The sequence below is a fragment of the Hyperoodon ampullatus genome, assembly GCF_949752795.1.
Source record: "Hyperoodon ampullatus genome assembly, chromosome: 14".
Lineage (NCBI taxonomy): Eukaryota > Metazoa > Chordata > Mammalia > Artiodactyla > Ziphiidae > Hyperoodon > Hyperoodon ampullatus.
This window is the reverse complement of record NC_136927.1, coordinates 65,710,903-65,731,948: the sequence shown is the minus strand read 5'-3', so window position 1 is coordinate 65,731,948 and position 21,046 is coordinate 65,710,903. Positions and strand designations below refer to the sequence as shown.

At 50.1% G+C, this 21,046-nt stretch overlaps 1 protein-coding gene across 1 annotated transcript in view; it reads right to left on the bottom strand.

The window, feature by feature from the left end:
• Positions 1–1,348: 1,348 nt before the first annotated feature.
• Positions 1,349–21,046, bottom strand: part of EPB41L1 (erythrocyte membrane protein band 4.1 like 1) — a gene marked incomplete at both ends in the record, with an annotated part of 58,806 nt that continues 39,108 nt past the window's right edge. The window contains 6 exons of the mRNA XM_079719092.1: positions 1,349–1,375; positions 2,360–2,386; positions 13,076–13,192; positions 13,498–13,578; positions 15,560–15,643; positions 16,407–16,493. Coding sequence (XP_079575218.1) covers positions 1,349–1,375; positions 2,360–2,386; positions 13,076–13,192; positions 13,498–13,578; positions 15,560–15,643; positions 16,407–16,493 — 423 coding nt within the window. The remainder of the gene's footprint in view (positions 1,376–2,359; positions 2,387–13,075; positions 13,193–13,497; positions 13,579–15,559; positions 15,644–16,406; positions 16,494–21,046) is intronic.

Genomic DNA, 21,046 nt, shown 5'->3' with positions numbered 1-21,046 from the left:
CAAAGAAGATGCCTTGGGAGGCAGAAAGTCACATCCACCCACTTCTCTCTACAACCTCCTTAATCTAAGCTACCATATCCCTCACCCAGAGAGTGATTGCCCCTTCAATCCCTTCTCCAACCAATAGCTGGAGTGACCTTCTCAAAGCACTAATCTAAGCATGTCACCACCCATACTTAATATCCTCTGAGAGGCTTCTCATGTGGTTCTTGGCAAACTAAATGCCTACCATGACCTACAAGGAAGGCCTGTGTGGTCTGGTCCCTGGCAACTCCTCCAGCTTGTGTCATACCATGCTTTCCCCCACACGCTCTCTGTTACAGCCAAACTGACCTCTTTCAGACCCTCAAACAGGAGGCTTCCCTGATAGAAAACTCTTCCCTCCCCTCTTTCTCAAATCATTTTTCTCATCTCTGCTCAATATTCATCTCCTCAGTAAAGCTTCTTTGACCGGGGCTAAGTCAGTTCTCCTGTAACTCGCTCTCACGGCGCCTTGTATCTTTCCATGTCACTTATCACAGCTGCAATTTTGCAAATGTTAATAGAGGGCTGTCATCTCCAGGAGACGTGGGTCTTTTGTATCTCTAGCACATATTAGACACTTGGTAAATATTTGTTTAATAAAAACATGATACCCATTTTGTAGATAAGAAACAAAGCCTCGGTTCGGAAAAAAGACCTTAGCCGAAGTTACAGAGAGTAGCTCAGAACCACGTCAGGCGGAGCCACGGCCTCCGGCCCGCAAGTTCTAAAGTTACGAAAAAAAGCAAGTTACCGCGGGTGCCCCAGGAAGTCCTGGCGACGGTGTATCTGGTGACGGTTTCCCAGGGAGCAAGGCCTGTAGAGACAGGTGGGCCCCACCACCGGCCCACAGACGGGGATGTCCCAGTCCCCGCTAGGTGCCCTAGTGCAGGGCCCTCCGCGATCCCGAGCTGGGAAGAGGGGTGGCCGGACCACACAGAGAAAGAAAGCAGAGGAGTTAAAAGAGGACAGGAGGCCCCACTCACCGACTGGGGTCTTGCCTCAGGTTCACGCACCGCGGAAACGCACCGGAAGTTCTCCCTCTCTGGCGCCGGACTGGAGCAATGGGAAAAGGGGCCGGGCGGATCTCTCGGTCGCGGGAGGAACGGCCCGCGTCTGCAGGTTCCGCCCCATCAAACATTGCCTTTTGCTACTTTTAGTTACTGGTTTTAGATTCTGAACAGTGGATAATAACTTTCATCAAACGATGCATTTTATATCCCGCTCCAGAAACACATCCACCAGCCATGGTTTTTCGGTCTCAATCAGCCATGGTTTCTGAGGCTGGGGTCAAGTTCATCACTGCCCAGTAACCACAGACAGAGGCTCAGTCGTGGTCCGGGTCAGTCGATCTCTATCCGAGTGACAGTGTCACAGTTGGCCCGTTATCACCCGGTCCCAGCTTCCAACCATACTCAGCTGTAGAGGAGAGCTTCAGAAACCCAACCCAGAGAGAACCAGTCTCACAGCAGTAGTCACCACATCGGTCCCTCTAGCTATAACCACCCAGTGTCCTCTGACAGTGCAGGCCTAGTACGATATCTCAGGCTGTAAACGCACCTTGAGGGAGGAAACCTGCCTGTCTTGATCTCCACTGTTTTCCTGGAACCTAGCACAAAGCCAGGCACAAAGGCCCAGCTCAATACATATATTATGCATTTAATGAATGACAGTAATTCTTTATTAATTAATGGCTTCTATTTTGGAGCCTAGCCCTGTGCTGGGTGGTTGTATCAGTCAGGGTTCAACCAAAGAGGCAGAGCCAGCAGGTGGTATATAAGAGCTTTATTACAAGGAATTGGCTTACATGATTGTGAGGGCTGCCTAGGTAAGTCCAAAATCCATAGGGCAGGCCACTTGGTGTATGATTTCTAATCCTTGCACTAACCCTACCCTACTAAGCAGACTTAGCATTCCAATGTGCAGAAGAGAAAACTGAGGCTCAAAGAGGTTACACAGCCAGAGTGGCCGGGCTAGGAGGCAAACCAAGGTCTGACTGGTGACTGGCTGTTCTTGTCCCTATGCTGCTGCTCTTTAGCTTGCCTGTCACACTTCCTCAGTGACAGCTGGACATGCCAATCTGTCTCAGTCAAAATTCATCTCTTAGTGGGTTAGACTAGACTGGGCCCTGCAGTCATGGTTGATCACAATGAGCTGCTGCTGGATTAGCCAGAGATGGCCTCCATGAGTCACAGTCATGCATATCAATCTGTCTGTCATGTCAGTTCCATTTCCTGCATGAAGAAGCTCAGCTCCCTCCCCACCCCTCCCCATTTCCAGCCTTAGGTGCTGAGCTCCTTGGTCTGTTTTCAGAGCTCCCTATTCTAGCAGGACTCACCATCTTCTGAGACTTCAGGGCACTGAACTGTGGGCACAGGAGCCGTAGATGGTAGCTCAGGAATCCCAGCTGGTGGGTTGCATGTCCACCCAGATCAGGTTTCTCAACCTTGGTACTATTGAGATTCCGGGCTAGATAATTCTTTGTTGTAGGGCTGCTGTCCTGTGTGCTGTAGGATGTTTAGCAGCATCCCTGGTCTCTACCCACTGTATGCTAGTAGCACCTCTCAGCTGTGACAACCAAAAATATCTCCAAACATTGCTAAATGTTCCTTGAGGGACAAAGTCACACACATGCGCGCACACACACACACACACAAGTTAAGAGTCACTGATCTAAATGAATCAGCCAGGTTATTCCTAAGCAGCTTGGAGGCTGACTCTGTATTTATGGGAGACAGAGACACAGATCCAGCGTGGGTGGGAACCCAGTTTGCAAAACTTGTCCTATCTCAGGACCCCAGGTGTGACAGATAACTAAAGGAAACCTACAGGGAAAATTCAGAGAAGGATTCACAAAACTCCTGGAAGCAATTGCCTCTGACAATGGACAGGAGTCTGGAGAGAGTTGAAGAATTGCTTTTCACTGCATAGCATTTTGCAGCATTTAATGAATTACCTTTAAAAAGAAAAGACAGTATTTAGTGTTTGAAGTTATAGGGAAATGCTCAGGATTTAAGTTTTTAGAAGTATTTAGAATGGGGGACTTCCCGGGCAGTCCAGTGGTTAGAACTCCGGGCTTCCCCCACAGGGGCCCCAGGCTCCATCCCTGGCTGGGGAACTAAGATCCCGCATGCCTTGCGTCACAGCCTCCCCACCAAAAAAGTGTTTAGAACAGCATGTACAAGGTGACTTCAACTCGGATAAAATACACATACATGAGAAAAGACTGGAAGAAAATGGACCAGAGAGTTAGCAGTGGTTCTTGCTTGTGAGATTTGGGGTAGTAAAGAAAGGTGGTTTGGGGTGAGTTGTCTGGTAGAATGAAAGCAAAGTGCTGCTACATCACCTCAGATAGCCCAAGGGACACATTTAGGTTTCACATGGATTATGGATTTTAATATTCTTGCGTTTACTTTTATGAAGACCTCCTTCCTTTGCCAGGTGACGCTAGTTTTTCATTTGTGGAAGTAATATAGTTTCCTTTTTAAATAAATTTTTTTTTTTTTTTTTTTTTTTTTTTTTTTTTTACAGAGAGTCAATTGAAAGAAAAATGATGTCAACGTCGGGACGGGTAGCATGTATGGGGATATGGCAACATTTGCTGTATACATTATCCACTCGGCTCCCATGAAGGAGGATGTAGGAAAAGACCCCAATGGCGGTGCTCTTCTTTCAAGTGTGTCTCCACACACCAAGCCCCTCTGTGTCCTGGGTCCGCATGTCTACTCTTCCTGCTGCCTAGAATGCTCTCACCCAAGTTCTTCACCTTACTCGATCTTTCTCTTCATTCAGCTCAAAAATCATGTCCTCAGGGAGGCCATAACGGGCCACCTTATTTAAAGTGGTCTCCTTCAGTGACGATCCCCTTCCCTGATGCATTTCCTTCCTGGTGCTGATCACTCTGGAATCATCTTTGAGTGCTCACCTGTTTTGTTATCAGTTTCCTCCACTAGCCTGTGAGCTCCTGGAGGCCAGGGGCTTTGTCTTATTTGTTGTTGTACGTGTAAAGCCAAAGCCAAGACCTGGACCACATTAGGATCTGCAAATATTTGAATGAAAGTGTTGTAGGTTGAATGAAAGTGTCCCAGTTGGGACCTCTCCACCCAGTTTTAGCCCTTCCCACAATGCCAACTTGTACTGGTAGCCTAGGTCAGAGACAGAGAGAGAGATGCCAAGGCAGTTTGTGGTTCAGCATCAAACACATTTATTTCACTTTTATTGAGTATACAAGAACAGAGAGCACACGCATACAGCACGGAGCACTGAGGTGGGGGAGCGCGGGGACAAGAGAGGAGAGAAGGGTGCGAGTAAAAAGGACCAGGACAGCATCGCAGTTGGTTGGGAAGGTGCTTTTGGAAAAAAAAAAAAAAAAAAGTATATATTTAGAGTGATGTTGTTCATGCAATTTCAGGCCAGTCTTGGAATGTGCTTGCAGGATTCAAAAACTGCAACAGGCCTTGGCACTTCCTATACCCTCAGATGGAAAAGATCCCAAGAAAGCAAAAGAAGGGAAAACAAAGATCTGTAGGCTGGCAGAGTGGCAAAAGGGCGTGGAGAGCCTCTGCTTTATCCTCTGCGTTTTGCACATGAGGAAACTGAGGCCCCGAAACGGGAATGGGACTAGCTCAGTGGCACGTGGTGAGTTAGGGGTTGAGCCAGGATGGCCACCCAGAACTCCTGACTGCCCTCCAGGACTTTTTCCACCATGCTACATGGTCTCCTGGGTGCAGAGGTGGCACAGAAAGGATGAGAAATGTAAAAAGGAAAAGTAGGTTGAAGACAGACAAGACAAACGTCTATATTCCCTATGAGGAGGAGGATGGGGAGGAAAGTGCCCTAGATTTCAGCTTTGCAGCTCCCCTCCTCCCTGCTGGCACTGCCTGCCTCTCGGAGGAAGGTCAGAACATCTGTGGGATGGAGAGCTCCACAAACCCTGGCTGGCCCACAAGCTAAGCCTGGTCACATCTTCCCTGCCCTAAAGCCACACACTTAGGGTCTGTAGGCAGGTACAGAACCCAGAACAAATATTCTCTCTCTGAGGTATGTCCAGTGCGCTCGGGACACCTGGTTCCTGCAAAGACAGGGATGCCTGAGCCCGATTCCAGGTGGCCTGGAGAGGGCGGAGCCACTCCAGCTCTTGGCCCAGAAACACTGGGGGCTCTCAGGCTGAGGAGGACAGGAACGAGGTTCTGTGGCTTCTCTCCCAGGACTGTAAAAAGAACCTGGTGCATTCAAAGTGTGCCTTTGCTCTCAGGGGGAGTTGGAGTGGGCCACCAGCCTGCCCCAGAGGGGATATGGCTGACTGTGCCACCTGAGCCCCAGGTGCAGGGCTCTCTCTGCCCTCTCTCCATCCCATTTTTGCCCATAGAGGCAAACACTGTTCTGGTTTCTTGTCCTGCCTCAGGTCAGCACCAGTTAAGCAGCTAAGCATATGTGTCACCGGGGTAACTAATAAGCAAGCCAAGTCCCTCTCTGGGACATCCCTAGGCAATGTCTGATAATTGGAGAGAATTCGGAAATGCTCTCAGAGGGGTTAGAGACGTAAGGCTGGCTCAGGGGTCTTCTCAGGTCCCTCTGCTCCCCCCCACGCTTTCTCCTTGAGCCTAATGATAGTGCCTGGCACGAGTAAGTACTCAATAAATATTTGTTGAGTGAATTTATCGCCTGCTTTAGAAGCAGGATGGGGGAAATGAAATGGGACTGAGAAATTAAAGGGCAGTGGGGAAAAACTCCCTCAGAAGGGGCCTCATTAAGCTCAGGGAAGCAGCTTGTGTCAGGAAAGCCTGGGAAGGCCCACGTGTGCCAGAGGGCAATGCCAAGCTTTTGATGGGGGTCTTCTCCAAGGGCTTCTGTGGTCTCAAGTCCATTCTGGGGACTCCAAGGGCACAGGCTCAGAGCGCAGATGCCGACTGAAGGCGAGGTCTCTAAAGCCAGGGTCTTATATGTAGATCCTCCTCAGCTTACTCTGGGGCAGGTGAAGCCTTTGGGAGTGCGGTTTTGACCTATCAGGGCCTGCCCTGTGTTCAGTCTCTACCATGGCTGCTTTGGCCCAGGAAGCAGAGAATGATTCAGACAGAATACAGGAGTGGTAAAGGAACAGACTGGGCTGGGGATGTTCAGACAGCCAGGTGGAAGCCACCATCTTCTGCGGCAGCTGGGTACGTCACCTCCTTCGGGATGGGAGTTAGCTGTCACAATGCGGTCAGGAAAAGGCAAGACGTGGCAAAACAAAGAGAGATTGAGAAAGGAGGCAAGCCTCCTAGGGAGGCGGGGGCGCTGAGCCGGGAGACCTGTGCAGCAGAATCCTAACTCTGGACCACGCCTGAGCACAGACCAGCCCCCGGTTGTTACTGCCCAGGGGGAGAAGGCATCTTGAACCACACCCGTGTTGCTTCCTTCTTGCCAAAATCCCTGCCTCTCCACCTGGGGACCCCGCCCCTCCCCACCAATCAGTCAATTACAAACACCACACACTGTATTTCTACACTGAACCGTCGGCTCCTACTGTGAACGACCCACAGCCAGAGTCCGGGTCTCCTTGGCAGGGTCGGTTCGGTGAGATCTAGGAACCTTGGGATACATCAATCACAGTCAGATAATTATAATTTTAAAATGTCAGCTTCATACTTACCAGCACTGTTTATTTTAATATTTGCTTCCCGTTATATGTAATATACATAACTTAAAAGCACATCCATACAAATCTACGAGCTGCACCTTCATAATGAGAACCCATAACATACAAGGTCTACTTCACCTCCTGTGGCTTGGTTTCACATTCTTGCTTTGCTTTGCTTTTTCTCGCTTCAGTGAGAGTCATCTGCGGTGGCCCTCAGCAGGACCAGGACACAGAAGGTGAGGCGGGGGTGGGGTGGGGGAGAGGGAGGAGGGAACCCAGACAGAAAATGACTGACAAGATGTGTGACAGTCGACGGGGAGGGGAGGCGGAAGAAAGGAAGGTGGATTTTGCAGCCCAGTGTCAAGACCCCAAAAATAAGAATCTAGTGTTCCTCCTCCTCCTTTCCGAGCAGGGACTTTTCTCTCTTTCTTGGAAAACGTTTGACAGGGCGTGTCTTGCTGCTGCAGCTTCTCTTGCTTGGCTGCGAAAGTGTTTTCCTTTGCATTTGAGTGGGCAACAGACGCAGGAGAAGAAGAAATGGAATGCTCGTCCACTGAACGGAACATGTAGAACCCGGGTCGCATTGTACTTCTACAATCAGCGCGGTCTGGCTTGCCTTGGTTGTTCCGCGGGGCTTCAAGGGGGGTTGGGACAGGCGCGGCGGGGCGGAGCAAGGGATTATTGTTGTTATAATTTTTTTTCCTGAACAATCCTACCAATTCTTCAATTTGTCTGCAAAGGAAATGTAGGCGTTCAGATGTTGGCCGTTGCTGTCGGCCGAATGCTCGGCCAGCCCCGGCAGCAGTGCAAGGACGTGATGTTTCCTGTATATATATCTATATCTATATATATCTATATATATATGCTTTTCCTTTCCCAGTCTCTTGTCAGGGACAGTACGTCGCAGCTGGGACGTCGGTGTTGAGTTGGAGAATCCAGAATGAAGGCCCCTTCTTTACGGTTCTCTGGCTTGGGTTGGACCAGAAACGCCAGCATCTCTTCACAGAGGTCAGGATTCCTGAAGCCAGAGGCGTTGTGAGGAGGAGATGCAAAGGAAGGAGGAGGACAAGAAGAGTTAGTAACTTTTGTCACTCATCTTTAAATACATGGCAAGAGGTTGCTTTCCCTGACTTTACCGTGTGCCATTTATTATGACTCGGGAAGACAGAGTGACTTGTCCAAGGCCACACAGCTTGTAAGAAAGTGGCCGCTGAGAACTGAAGCCACCTCTGTCTGACTCGCTGACTCCAAAGGCCATGCATGTTTTCTGGGTTGTTTCCAGGCAGGTGATATCTTTTACTTTGGCTGGAAAATTTGTCCAAGTTTCCTTGAACACTGAAAGCTAAGATTATACTTGTTTCATTTTGTCTTTCTATCTGCTCTCAGTTCTAAGAAATGTTTAGTCGTGATTGCAGATCTTCTTTTTTTGTCTTTCCCTTCTGTTTGCCACTGCCTGCTGTGTCCTGGGGGTTAAACCCCAGAGAGGAGTGTTTAAGTAAAGAAACTGGAGTCTGGATTCCAACTCAGGTTTGACTCCAAAACTCAGTGGTTAAGGGGCATGGGCTCTGAAATCAGACAATCCTAGTTTCAAATCCCATTCCACGGTCTACTAGCTCTGTCATTTTGGGCAGGTTTCCTAACCTCTTTAGACCTTAGTTGCTCCCTCTGTAAGATGGGTCCCACCTCACGAAGTTGTAGGGAGGATTCAAGAAAAGGCTCAGCATATAGTAAGTGCTGAGTAAATACTGGCTGTTCTTATTACTACTGTTGTTAACTTAACCACATACTATTTGATCTCATTGAGGGCAAGGGCTGTGTTTTACTTATTGTTGTCTTTCCAGGGCCCAACACCATGACTGACACACAGCAACTACCCCAAACCATTTAACAAGTGGCATATTGTCCCTGCCCTTTGCCACTTACATATGGTCAGGTGCTAACAGAGTTGTAGAAATTTGATCCTTCTCAGCTCATTTGACAGATGGGAAAACTGAGGCCCAGAGCGTTCAATGACTTAGCAAGTTGGTGGCAGAAACAAGACGAGAACCCTTGGCTCCTGCTTTGGAATAGGTCATCCCCACCCCCATTTAATTAAAAATTTGAAAGTAAGAAAGCTCTGGGAAGCTGGCTGGATGCTGCCCTCTTGCTGGCAATGTTTGGGAGACAGGTCTTGCCTGAAGGAGACGGGCCAGTGAACAAAGATGGAGCAGAAGCCACACATCTGGCCTGTGAGTTGCAGGGAGAGAAGAGAAGACTGTAAGAGGGGCGTGATTTCACACTCACAGCAAGAACTTCAAGGAGGAAGAACTTCATAAAGAAATCTACTGGAGCAGGGACAGGTATTCCTGGAGGATTCAGGAAGGGGAGAGAAGATGAAGACTGGCAAGATGGATGCCCACGTGGAAACAGGGCCTCGTGCACCAGGCTGGAGATAGAAGTTTAGGGTCTGACTTGCTCAGGGCTCTCATCAACCCCTCAACATGACAAAACTATTGGGACAAGGAAGCAGTTTCACATCGCCGAGCACCTTCTGTATGTGAGATACCACCTGGTACATCATTGCTATGGACTGAATGTTTATGTCCCCCTGAAATTCACATGTTGAAGCCCTAACCCTCAAGGTGATGGTATATGGAAGCGGGGCCTTTATAAGGCACTCATAAATAGGATGAGTGCCCTTATAAAAAGAGACGTGAGAGAGATAACTTCTCTCTCTGCTCTCCACCACGTGAGGACACACAGAAGATGGCTGTCTGCAAACCAGAAGAGGGTCTTACCAGGAACCAGACTGGCCGGCACCTTGACCTTGGACTTCCCAGCCCCCATAATTGTGAGATATTAAGTGTGTGTTGTTTAAGCCACCCAGTCTATAGTGTTCTGTTATAGCAGCCTGAGAGGACTCTGACACACATAGATGTTGTTAGTTATTACAGCAGCTCCAGTTTATAGATTAACTCCATTTTGTAGATTAGAAAACTGAGGCCCAGGCAGGTTCCTCTGGGCACACATTCTGAGTCCAAAGCTGGGTGTGTTCTTGCTACTCCATTCTGCTACTTTCTGAGGATTTTTTCCTACAGTGCCGGCTTCACCTTAAGTTTCCTCATCGATTAATAAAGTGCCTGCCCAAAACTCAGTGTAAACATGATTCCGGGTTTGTGGGATATCTTCTAAAGCCCACAGACACTTCAGAAGGACCGGGGACATCTAAACAATACTGTATGATCATGTAGTCTTCTGTTTATTACAGCAGAGTCCAAACGGGCAGCATTTTCTTAGCTTACCTTGTGTTAATAGTAATCATAGTCATAATTAACTCTTATTGAGCACTTACTATGTGCCAGGCACGGTGCTTACTACTGTAGATGTACGATCTCAGTAACCCTATGAGATAGATACTGTGAACAGTCAGCATGGTCAGGAGATTAAGGCCATAAGGCAGCTTTGGAGTCTAACAGATGAGGTTTGACTCTCTAACCAATTCTTTGTGTTCCCAGCTCCAAATCTGTGAGCAAATCGCCTAACATCTCAGAGCTTTAGTTCCCTTCTTTGTAAAATGAATGAGCAGGTGACAGTACTGTGCCTAGTGCACAGCCAGGTGCCTGGAAGAGTGTAAGGACTCCATAAGTTACCGCAATTGTTACTATGTCATTGTCATTGTCATTTGGCTGATGAGGAAACACAGGCCAAGAAGGTTAAATAGCTTGCTCAAAGCTGCACAGCTAATAACGGTCAGGACTGAGATTCGAGTCAGGACTATCATCCCGGGTTTCAAGATGCATCCATCCATTAAACCAACATTTTTCAAGTACTTTAAAAAAGAGTTTTCTAATTCAGAGAAGACCTTTCCCCCAGAATCAGTGAGTCTGACTATATTAAAAGTCAGAGGTGGTTCCTACTTGGCAATAACTAATGGGAAAGCAGGTGGGCAGAAAAGGCAAGGGAGAAACTTTTGTTTCTCCAGGACAACATAACAAGGTGACCTTTACAAAAGGATCCAAAAGAGAGAGGGAGGGAGTGTGGTGAAGCGTGGGACAATGGCAGCAAAGAAAGGACTAAAAGAGGGGCGAGGAGGAAGGACCACAATGGGAGCAGTGAGGTGGGCAGATGTGAAAGACTGCATGGGGTGGGCAGGACGTGGAGGCTGGGACGAGAGCTCCAAATGGCCAGGGAACACGGGCAGGCAGGAGCCTGGGGGGCTAGCTGGGATGCCCCAGGAAAGATAAGGAGGAGTGAGACGGGGAATGGAGAAGATACAAGAAGCTAGGAAAGCAAACAAACAGCCAGAGGACTGTACATAACTGGAAGGGGGCTTGTCCATCTCTTCCTTTTGCAAATGAGGAAACTGAGACCCCAACGGCCACACAGCCAAGTCAGCAGGATGGCTGGGACTGGAGTCAGGTCCTGATTCCCAGCACAGAGTTCTTTGCATTAGTGGTTCCTACACCTGGCTGCACACGGACTTCCTAAGGACCAATGTATAAATAAAGATTCCCAGGTCCTGGCCCAGCACTTCTAAGTCAGACTTTATGGCAATAGTTTTCTAGTATTTGTGTTCCCCAGCTGATACTGCCAGCCCAGCACCAGCTTGGCAAGTGACCTACACTCTACCACTCTGAGATCTGGGGGACAAAAAGCAACAATAACTGGGCAACTGACAGAAAAGGAGTGACAATTTACTTGAAAGTCTGAGGAAGGCTGGGAGACAGGCTCTGCCCGTAATCAGTTTATACATCTTCTAGACCAGCGCTGTCCAAAAGAAATGAAGCCACAGACAGAATTTAAAATTTTTTAGATGATAGATTTTCTAGACAGTATTTTCTAAATTTTATAGTATTTCTGGTTTTCTAAAATTTTCCAGCTATATAGAAAATTTTAATTTCTAAATTAAAATTCAAATGTTTTAATTTACATAAAAAGAGTAAAAAGAAACAGGTGAGATTAATTTTAATGTCTTTTACTTAACCCAATATATCCAAACATTATCATTTAACATGTAATCAATATAAAAATTATTGAGCTATTTTATACTCCTTTTTCCATATGTAATCTTCAAAATCCGGCACCTATTTTACCCTCAAGGTACATCTCATTTCAGATTAGCCAATTTCAAGTGCTCAACAGCCGTGTGCAGCTAGTGGCTCCTACACTGCACAGCACAGAAAATCATTTCCATCACTGCAGGAAGTTCAGTGTTTTTCCTTCTGACACGAAGGGGGTGGTAATCAAAGGGTGAGAAAGAAACATTCTGTATCTTTCTAGAAAACACTGGGTTTCTTCATCCGGGAAGAGGACAAAAGGGAGACCTGCTGTTGGTGGGGGACTTTGAAATGCATTTATTTTTCATTGACGTATATGGTGTGAAGTAAGTAAAGTATACAAATCTAAGTGTGGAGCTTGGCCCACTTTTACATATATACACAACCATGCAACCCCCTAGTTCAAGACGCTGATATTTCCAGCACCCTAGAAGTTCCCTTTGGGGCTCTTCCCTGTCAATGCCACACCCCAGAAGGAACCGATATTCAGACTTTGATCATCGCTGATTAGTTTGGCCTGTTTTTGAACTTCCTACGAATGGATTCACATTGTATGTACTTTTTGTGTTTGACTTATTTCACTCAATTCAATGTCTGTGAGATTTTGTTATTATTGGTCTGACCAAATTCAGTAAATTTCTAGAGGGGCCAGAACCCTTCCCCCAGCTGCCCCCAATTTCAGCTGCTAAAAGACCTCTGTGCTCCAGCACCATCTCATTCCTCTTATTCACGAAGGCACTGATAGGCCCTTCAGTAGAAAGAGTAAGGATTGGGGTCCCTAAGATTCTCGCCCCAGGTGGCCTGAGAAGGGTTTCCAATCTAGCAAGACAGATGGGATCGAGGGCTCTGGCCATCATATTCCTCCTTGGCATCAACTACACTTCAATTTAAAAAATTAAAAAATAAATAAAATTGGCACAACATTGTAAATCAACTATACTTCAATTAAAAAAAAAAATTCCTCCCTGGCAATATCCAGTGACCGGTGATGGAGACAGAGAGTCAGGGACGGGAATGTGGCCCTGGGCCTGGCAGGACTTTTTCCGACTTCCAGCTTACAGGCAATGGCCAGTGAGGGTACGCCTGTCTCTGTCTGTCCCACCTCAGTACCCACTGTCAATCCTCTCTCCCCTGTTCTGACCACTTCTGGATTTACTTTTCTGGGTCTGGAGCCTGAAAGCCCAAAGAAACCAAGGAACCAGCCTTCCTTCCCCTCTGCACTCTGATTCGTCGTATCTGAGGGAGCTACCTCTCCACTTGGAGCCCCAAACCAGGAAGGTTGGGGAGGTCAGAGCTGTGCTGGGGACCAAGCCTCTTGATGGGTCCTCAGATGGAAATGCCCCTCGGAGGACCTTGTTCTCCCCTCCGTCTCATGGCTACTGAGCCCCATGAGCCTCACCTGTGGCTTCTTGTCCCTCTCCTCTGGGGATGGGTCTGTTTCTCTGTATACGACAGCTTTGGTTACCAGCATGTCAGGATGCTGCAGTTTGGCCTCCTTGATGGCCAAAGCCAGGGCCTGGAGGAAAAGAATGGCAAAGTGAGGAGTCAGAGCATATGGAATGCGGGAGAGGCCATGGAGACCAACAGGCCCCTCCAGCGCACAGCTGAGGACCAGGAGTTAAGGGGAGAGGCCAGAGCTCAGGTCTTCTGGCTCCTTCTGACTCCCATTCAGTGCCCCTTCCTTGAGGGCTTCTCCTCTGGACAGGGTCAGTAGGAAGTGGACATCTCTGCTCACAGATGCAGCCGTCCATGGGTAAACCAATACGGGAGGGCCTGGGGCCTGGGCAGAGCCTCTGGGAACCATGCTCCCCATCCCCATACCTGGTCTTGATCGACATCTTCGTCCCCAGTGATGATGATCCGCTTCTCGATCCTCGTCTCAGAAAATCCTCCTTTCACAGTCTGCAGAGGGAGAGGGAGGTGAGGTCAGCCTTGGGTCCTGCTGGGGCAGCAGCCTCGACAGGGGACCGGTCCAAAGCATCCCTCAAGGGCAAGGCTGGAACCAGCAGTCGCCTTCTCTCCTAGCTCCCTCGGTTTTTTCCTTTTTCTGGTTTTGGGACTTCAGACTGCACATCTTGCCTGGCTGCTGCCACTCCCCCAACTACCAAGCTGCCCCCTCTAGCTCCTCCAAGCCCGGTTCAAATGCTGTCACCCTGACCCTGGTGAGCGATCCTTCCTCCTTCCTGCCTTGGTACTCCCTGAGCGGCAAGTTCATATCTCTCACGGTTCTGGGCCTCTCTGCCTTGTACTGACGTTGTGTGTGTGACCTGGCCTTGCTCACTGGGCTGGGGCTCATGAGGGCAGGGGCTGTGTTTTGTTCATCTCTGGGTCCCCTCCTCCCCCACTCCCCTGTCCAACCTGACCAGGGCAGGTGCTAAATGCGGATTTGTTGAATGAACACATGAATGAAATGTGAATGGTGACAAGGTTCTACTTTAAATGACTTCAAACAATACTAGAAAACTGCATTGATGATGCTTATACATATGCTTAAAACCGCCACTGTTTTCTGAAGGGGTGGGGTTCGGGTGCAAGTTTAGAAGTAGAAGTTGGGGCAGGACCTACTTGCTTGGCATATTAAAGGCGGGTGGTGGCTAAGGGAAACCCCAGCTGGGGTCAGGAGTGGACAGAAAGAAGAGGGGGGCCCCCAGTTGGCAGGCCAAGAGGGACTTTGGGAAGAAGAGTTATCTGAGCTGTATGCAGTGGGGTGTGTGATGGAACAGCTTCCCATAAAGCTTTCAGTGAAGTCATCATTGCTCACTGATGCTTTTGGTAGGAGTGGGTGCTTTCTGGGGACCGTGCTGCATGGGAGTGGGCAGGGCTGGGACAGTCTGTGCTCATCAAGGGCCAGCGCTGCCTACCAGACTCCTCCTTTGATGCTTGACCAAAACCTCCAACTCTTCCTGGCTCTCTGGCCTCTCTCCTCCAGGCCTCCATCCCTGCCCTGGGCCCTGGCCACTCAGGCATGGACATGCTGGCCAGCCTGTCCTCAGCCCTCTGTCCTCATGGGCTAAGTCATGGCTGTCTCACCAGGAATGTCTCCCTTCTTTGGCCCTGCCTCTTCCTCCCCGCACCCTGCGCCAGGCCCTCCATCCCTAGTCTCTCAAAAACTCTTTCTTTCTCCCATCTGCCTGTATGTCCTGGTGGACCTAATCTCTTCTCCTTAAACCCTTTGCACTGGGTCCCCATCTTGAAAGCCTTGATGGCTTTCCAGTGGCTCTCAGACTCAGACCCTCTGTTATCACATTTGTCCTGGGATTTGTCTTTTGTATCTATTCTGCTTCCCCTACCTCCAGTCCAACCTAATTTCCCAGTTACGTCCCCTACGTGCTGCTTCTTCCTGAACAGAGACCGCTTCTCCTGTTTCCCCATGTGCACTGCTTGCAGCCCCTCCAGCAGCCCTCAGCCCAGAGGCCAGCGTGAGGTTGATGCTCACTAACATTTGCTCAGTGAATGAATAAGCAAACACACGGTTTCTGTTCCCATCTTCCCTGTGGCTTAGAACGTCTGCATCCTCCCTCACGAGTCCGCCCTGGCTTTCCAAGACCCTATACAAACCCCATTTTTTCCAGAAGACCCTTCCTCATTCTTTGAGCCTTCCTTCAATCGCCCCCCTCTAAATCCCTCCAGCACTTAGGATCTATAAGGCGCAAACGCCACAGTTCACAATTTCTTCCAAGGAGATGGTCTCATCCCCCCAGCCTGGCTGTCAACACTGAAGGGCAGGTCGGCACCTAGGACAACCCTTATCACAGAACAAAGCTCCCAGAAACTGGGAACACCGCAGGTCCTCTCTGTCCACGTTACAAGGCAGAGCCATGGCGATGATCTTCCCGAGCCCCACAGCCAGGCTGGGGGCATACGACATCCTGCTGCTACTCACTTTGGTAACATGGGTGGTGGTGGAAGTGGAGAGGGTTTCCGCGGTGGCGCCGTAGGTGCTGGTGAGGACATCTTTCCCGATGATCTGCAGAATATAACCACCCCCCACCCAGGGCTCAGGTGAGGACACTGGACTCTGCTGGACGGGGGCAGGAGTGGGGTAAACCAAGGGAGGAGTTGGGGTGGGGGGGGTCCCATGAAGGTGAAGTTTGGAAGCCAAGATGCTTTGAGCCACTGAGTCTAAGAACTCAGGAATACTGGAATCTTCAGAATGCTAGACCCATGAAATCCTCAAACCTTGGAATCTAAGATTCCTAGGACCTGAGATTCCTGAGGTCCAGAATCCTAACAAGACCCTAGAATTTAAGAATCCTGGCATCTTAGAAGAATGAACAGAGGGATCCAGGGTGGAAACAGAGGCCTCCCACTCCCCCACCCTGTCAGGGCTGGGGAAGTGCTCTCTCTGGGACTAAATGATGAAAACAACAGATGTGGAGAACACAGGAGCTGCAAGAGACCTCACAGTGACAGACGTGGGCGACTGAGGCAGCCACCAACAGAGCTGGGTCCAGAGTCCAAGCTTCTGGAACCCTAGTCCATTGCTCCTCCTGGTCAGTTAGGAGAGCAGATGCAAAGCAGCTGTCACATCACAGGCACCACCAATGGATGAGACTCTAGTGGGGACCAGGGAGCCCTGTGGGCATCTGAATGTGATGCCACTTCCTGGTGCTGCACTTAAAGGGGCAGCCCCCCACACTCTACGCCGTACTTGCTGCAGGCCACCTGTGGACCCGCGTCCACATTCTCTGCCTGGAGTCCCCTAGCCTGGGTTGGCCCTGCCCACTTACCGGAGAAAGAGAACGGATTTCCGTGGCCACCGTCTGTGGGCCTGGGATCGTGGCAGCTGCCCCCTTCCCGGACTTGAGACTGTTCTCCTGGGGAAACAATAGTGCTCAGAGGGCCAGGTCTCAGGTGGGCGGGCCCTCAGGATGACTGGAGCACGTCGCCATGCAGCTCTCATGGCCACAGGGTTGAATGGTGACGTCAGAAGCAGAGAGCTGAAGGCATCGTTCAGTCCAGTCTGCTCTTGTTCATCCCTCGCTCGCTCGCTCACACACGTGCTTACACACTTACCCACTCATTTAACAAACATTTACTGAGTGCCTGGCGTTAGGGGCACTGTGGTGAACAAGACGCGGTATTGCCCCCTGGAAGCACTAACAAAGGAGTCGAGACATCGAGGTTCTGGTCCTGGCCCTGCCACGTTCCAGCCACGTGACCCGGATGGAGCCACTTCCGCTCTCTGGGCCTCATGGATTCACCTACATAAAGGGACCCCTGTAGTGTGTGTTCATCAGTGGTAACAAATGTCCCATCCTGGTAGGGGTGTTGATAACGGGTTGGTGGTGGGGGCTGTATGTGTGCCAGGGCAGGGGGTCTACAAGAATCTCTGTACCTTCCTCTCAATTTTGCTGCAAACTGAAAACTGCTCTCCAGAAATAAAGTCTTAAGAAATTTTTAAAAAAGGGGACCCCTGTCCCACTCTCACAGAGACATTATGATGATAACAGAGGAGAAAGGGCTTTGCAAACGGAAATCTGTCAGGTAAATATAGGAGTACAGGCTGGCTACTAAGAACATACTAACTACTGTTTTCTGAGTACCTGCTATGTGCTAAGTATTGTGTTAAGGATGCATGATTTCATTTAAGCCTCTGAACAACCATAGGAAATTGTTTTAATATTCCTGCTTTATAGTTGAGAGACTGGAAGGTCAGGGCATGTTAAGTGGCTTGTTCAAGCCCCCCTGAAAGTGAGTGATAGAGCCTGGATTTAGACCCAAGTTGGTCAGACTCCAAATTCAACGCACTCCTTCTGCCATGCCATTCTGCCCTTGGAACACTTGCCCTTGAGCCAGCTCTCCTGGTCCTACTTTGGAGTCTAACTGCTAGTTACTCCTGGAATTGGCCCCAGACTTACTGGCCCACATCTGGAAGGGGCCCAACTGCCGGCCTCTACCTCCTACATTCTGCCCCATCTCAGGGCTCAGCCTTGTCTGTCCAGAGGCCCAGAAGCTGTGTCCATTCTGCAGCTCCCCAGTGGGCTGCAGGGTACTAGACCTGGACCTCTGCCTGCCAGGGGACAGGTGACGACAGAAGCCCTGTGTCTTCGCCCCACCTTTCCCCGAGGCCTGCCTCCAGCTGAGGCTGTCGGTGGCCTGGTTACCTGGCATTCCCTCCACAAGGCACTTACTTTCTCAGAGGCAGTCCCAGAATGTGGCCCAGCAGCAGGCCTTAAAAGGGCAGCCTTCTGGGCTCAATGTTTCCTTTCTCCCAGGGTAGGAAACAGCCACTAGCCCCTTTGAATCCTATTGTCCCTCCAGGCCCTTCTCCCCTCAAACTTCTTCTTCTCCCATTGACCCCTCTTTCCCGGAAAAGCCTCACCTCCACCTTCACACTGATGGGGACACAGGTCATTCCAAGGCACCACAAGGTGCCAGCTGCTCCGCCTGCCTCTCCTGTATCTTCAGCCAGTCCCCTCTCCCGCCTCTAGGAGGCGCGGCCCCTCTCCGTGGCTAACGTGACACCGCCATCTCCGCCCCCGGCTCTTCCTCCGGCGGACTCCGGGCTCTCCTCCTCGCCGCCTCTCTCTGGGACGCCTCGGCCACTCAAGGCTTCCACTGCCTCATCGAGGCCACTGTCCCCTCTCGCTTTATCTGTAGCTCAGATCTTTCTTGAACCGTAGACTTGAAAACCAATGTCTCCTAGACACTTTCCCCTGGAAACGTCCCACAGGCGCCTCAGACTCATCAGACCCAAAATGGAATTCGCTGCCTCCCACCCCCAACACACAGCTGCCGCTAACGAGCGCCCCCCGCTCTGTGTTCCCTGTTCCTATTAGTGCTTCTCAGACTTGAGGGGTGTCACCTGGAGGGCTTGTGAAAACAGAGACCCCTGGGCCCCGCCCCGGAGCTTTTGAGTCAATAGGTCTGGGGCGGGGCCTGGGAATTCACTCTCGAACAGGTTCCCAGGGCCGCGCTCGCTCTCGGAGACCAGCGGGGCTGGTGCGCGGCGTCGCGGCCCGTCTTTCATCCTATCACCTGAACCTTCTACCAGTGACCCAATCCTGTACTTTCCTCCCTCCAGGCACCCTCAACCCTGACCTCCTGGTCAGCCTCCAACTCCTCGCACCCTGGCCCTGCCCCCGCCCCTAAACTAGTTCCCTGCCTGCTCTTCCGGTCTCTCCCAGTAGAATGTGGGCTCAGAGATGCTGTCTGTCTCCCGCAGAGCTGGATTCACAGCGCCTGGCACACTACTTCACACATCGTGGGTGTTCAATAAATATTTGCTGAAGGAAGGAAGGAGGGAAGGAAGGAGGGAGGAGGGGAAGGAAGGAAGGAGAAAAAAGGACCCACGCCCCCAAGGGAAGGAATTTTTTGCTTCAGTCATGTTCCACACGGGCTGCTAGAGTAATCTTTCTAAAACACAGAAACACATACGTGATGACATCATGCCCCTACTTAAAAAGTTGAAGTGATTCTCCATGGTCTCCAGGATGAAGTTTGAACTTCATACGTGGCATTCGAGGTCCTTCAAGCCCTGGCCCAGCCTTCCTTTCCAGCCTCTTCTCCCCCTGCCCGCCCCCCACCACTTGACATCTTGCTTCACTGACCATTTCCTTTCCCTAAATGCTATGCTCGTTCACATCCTTGCCTTTACATCCACTGTTCCCACAGCCTAGGAGACCTCCTCCCATGACTGCACCCTAATTTTTTTTTTTTTTTTGCGGTACGCAGGCCTCTCACTGTTGTGGCCTCTCCCGTTGCGGAGCACAGACTCCAGACGCGCAGGCTCAGTGGCCATGGCTCACGGGCCCAGCTGCTCCGTGGCATGTGGGGTCTTCCCGGACCGGGGCACGAACCCGTGTCCCCTGCATCGGCAGGCGGACTCTCAACCACTGCGCCACCAGGGAAGCCCGACTGCACCCTAATTTATCCTTCAAGAATAGCTCAGATGTCACCGCCTAGATAAAGCCTTCCCCAGCTCCTACAGTGTCAGTGTCACTCCACACCCTATGTCCCCTAGGAAAGGCAGGAAAAAATAACGGCCGCTCACATTTACAGACCACTTGTAATGTGCCAGGTACTCTTTGGAGGGCTTTGCAGAGATTACCTTAGTTTAGCCTCACATCAACCCTTTGGGGGATATGCTATTATTTCCCCTCACCCCATTTTCCAGAAGTGGAAACTGAGGTCTGGAAAGGCTTGGGTAACTTGCCCAAGGTCATCCAGCCAGGAAGTGGAAGAGCTGGACCTTGTTCACCACTGTGTGCCCAGGACCTAAACACAAAGGCACAGCCCATTAGATGTGCCTGTGATTATTATTTCGATGAATGAGTTCTAACAGGCAGTATCTTTTCTTCCACTCCCCATACTGGGCAGAGTAGAGATTAAGAAATGTTTTTAGAACAAATGAATGGATGGATGGATGGATGAGTAAATGAATGATATGACTGCCTGCTCACCATGGTAAGAATTTACATTTAGCCCGATAAGCATCCTGATGCCACGTGGTGAAGGGGTGAGGGGAGAAGAGGAACTGAGTGACCAGGGGAGAGTGTGCAAGCTGATAACTGGTTTGGGCTTATTTCTCTTAAAATCTTTGTTTACTCAAAACCTTCCTGCTGGGTAGTCTAAATTAATGTAATTTTCTTCCTATGTGCATATCAGGGGTTTGGCAAGAGAAAGCATTTGAAAACAACCTCCCACAGCTCAAGACAGATCTGGTCCAGGCACTGATACCTGCTCGGCCCCAGCCCCAGCCCCAGCCCCACGCAGCCGCTGTTCACGACGGTCAGGATGAGGGAGCAGAGCAGAGTGGTTGAGGTGGACAGTGGGGCTTCCGGAATCAGAACGCCTGGGTTTGACCTGGCTCTCTCAGGTTATTGGTTGTGTGACCTTGGGTAAGTCACTGTACCTCTCTGAACTTCATTTTCCTCATCTGTAAAGGGTGGGAAAAAGAGCATCCACTTCACAGCTCTGGTTTTACCCCATGAGCACATTGCATGGTATCATAACCTGTGGCTGAATGCTAGCTGTGCTGTGTCATCATTTGAAGAATCTGATGTTACTGAACTCTCTTAAGAGCCCGTGAACCAGGCAGAATGGGGAGTACTCCCATTTTATAGATGAGGACACCTAAAGACCTTCCTTCATGGGTCAGGCAGCAAATAGGTAGCAGAACCACAGGGTCCCTCAGGACACAATCCCAAATCCTGAGCCATGGCTGCCAGGAGGATGGACCTCATTCAGGGAGGACTTTCAGGCACAATCCTCCTGTGTTGCCGACAGTCAGTGAATCAAATAGTACCATCCTCTCTTTATCCCTGCCGTAGCTGAGATGGTCCAGATGACTGAGACTCAGGGATGCCACCTCCTACATTATTCAATTTGCAAAACTGAGGTCTGACTGGATGTCCTGTGGCCAGTC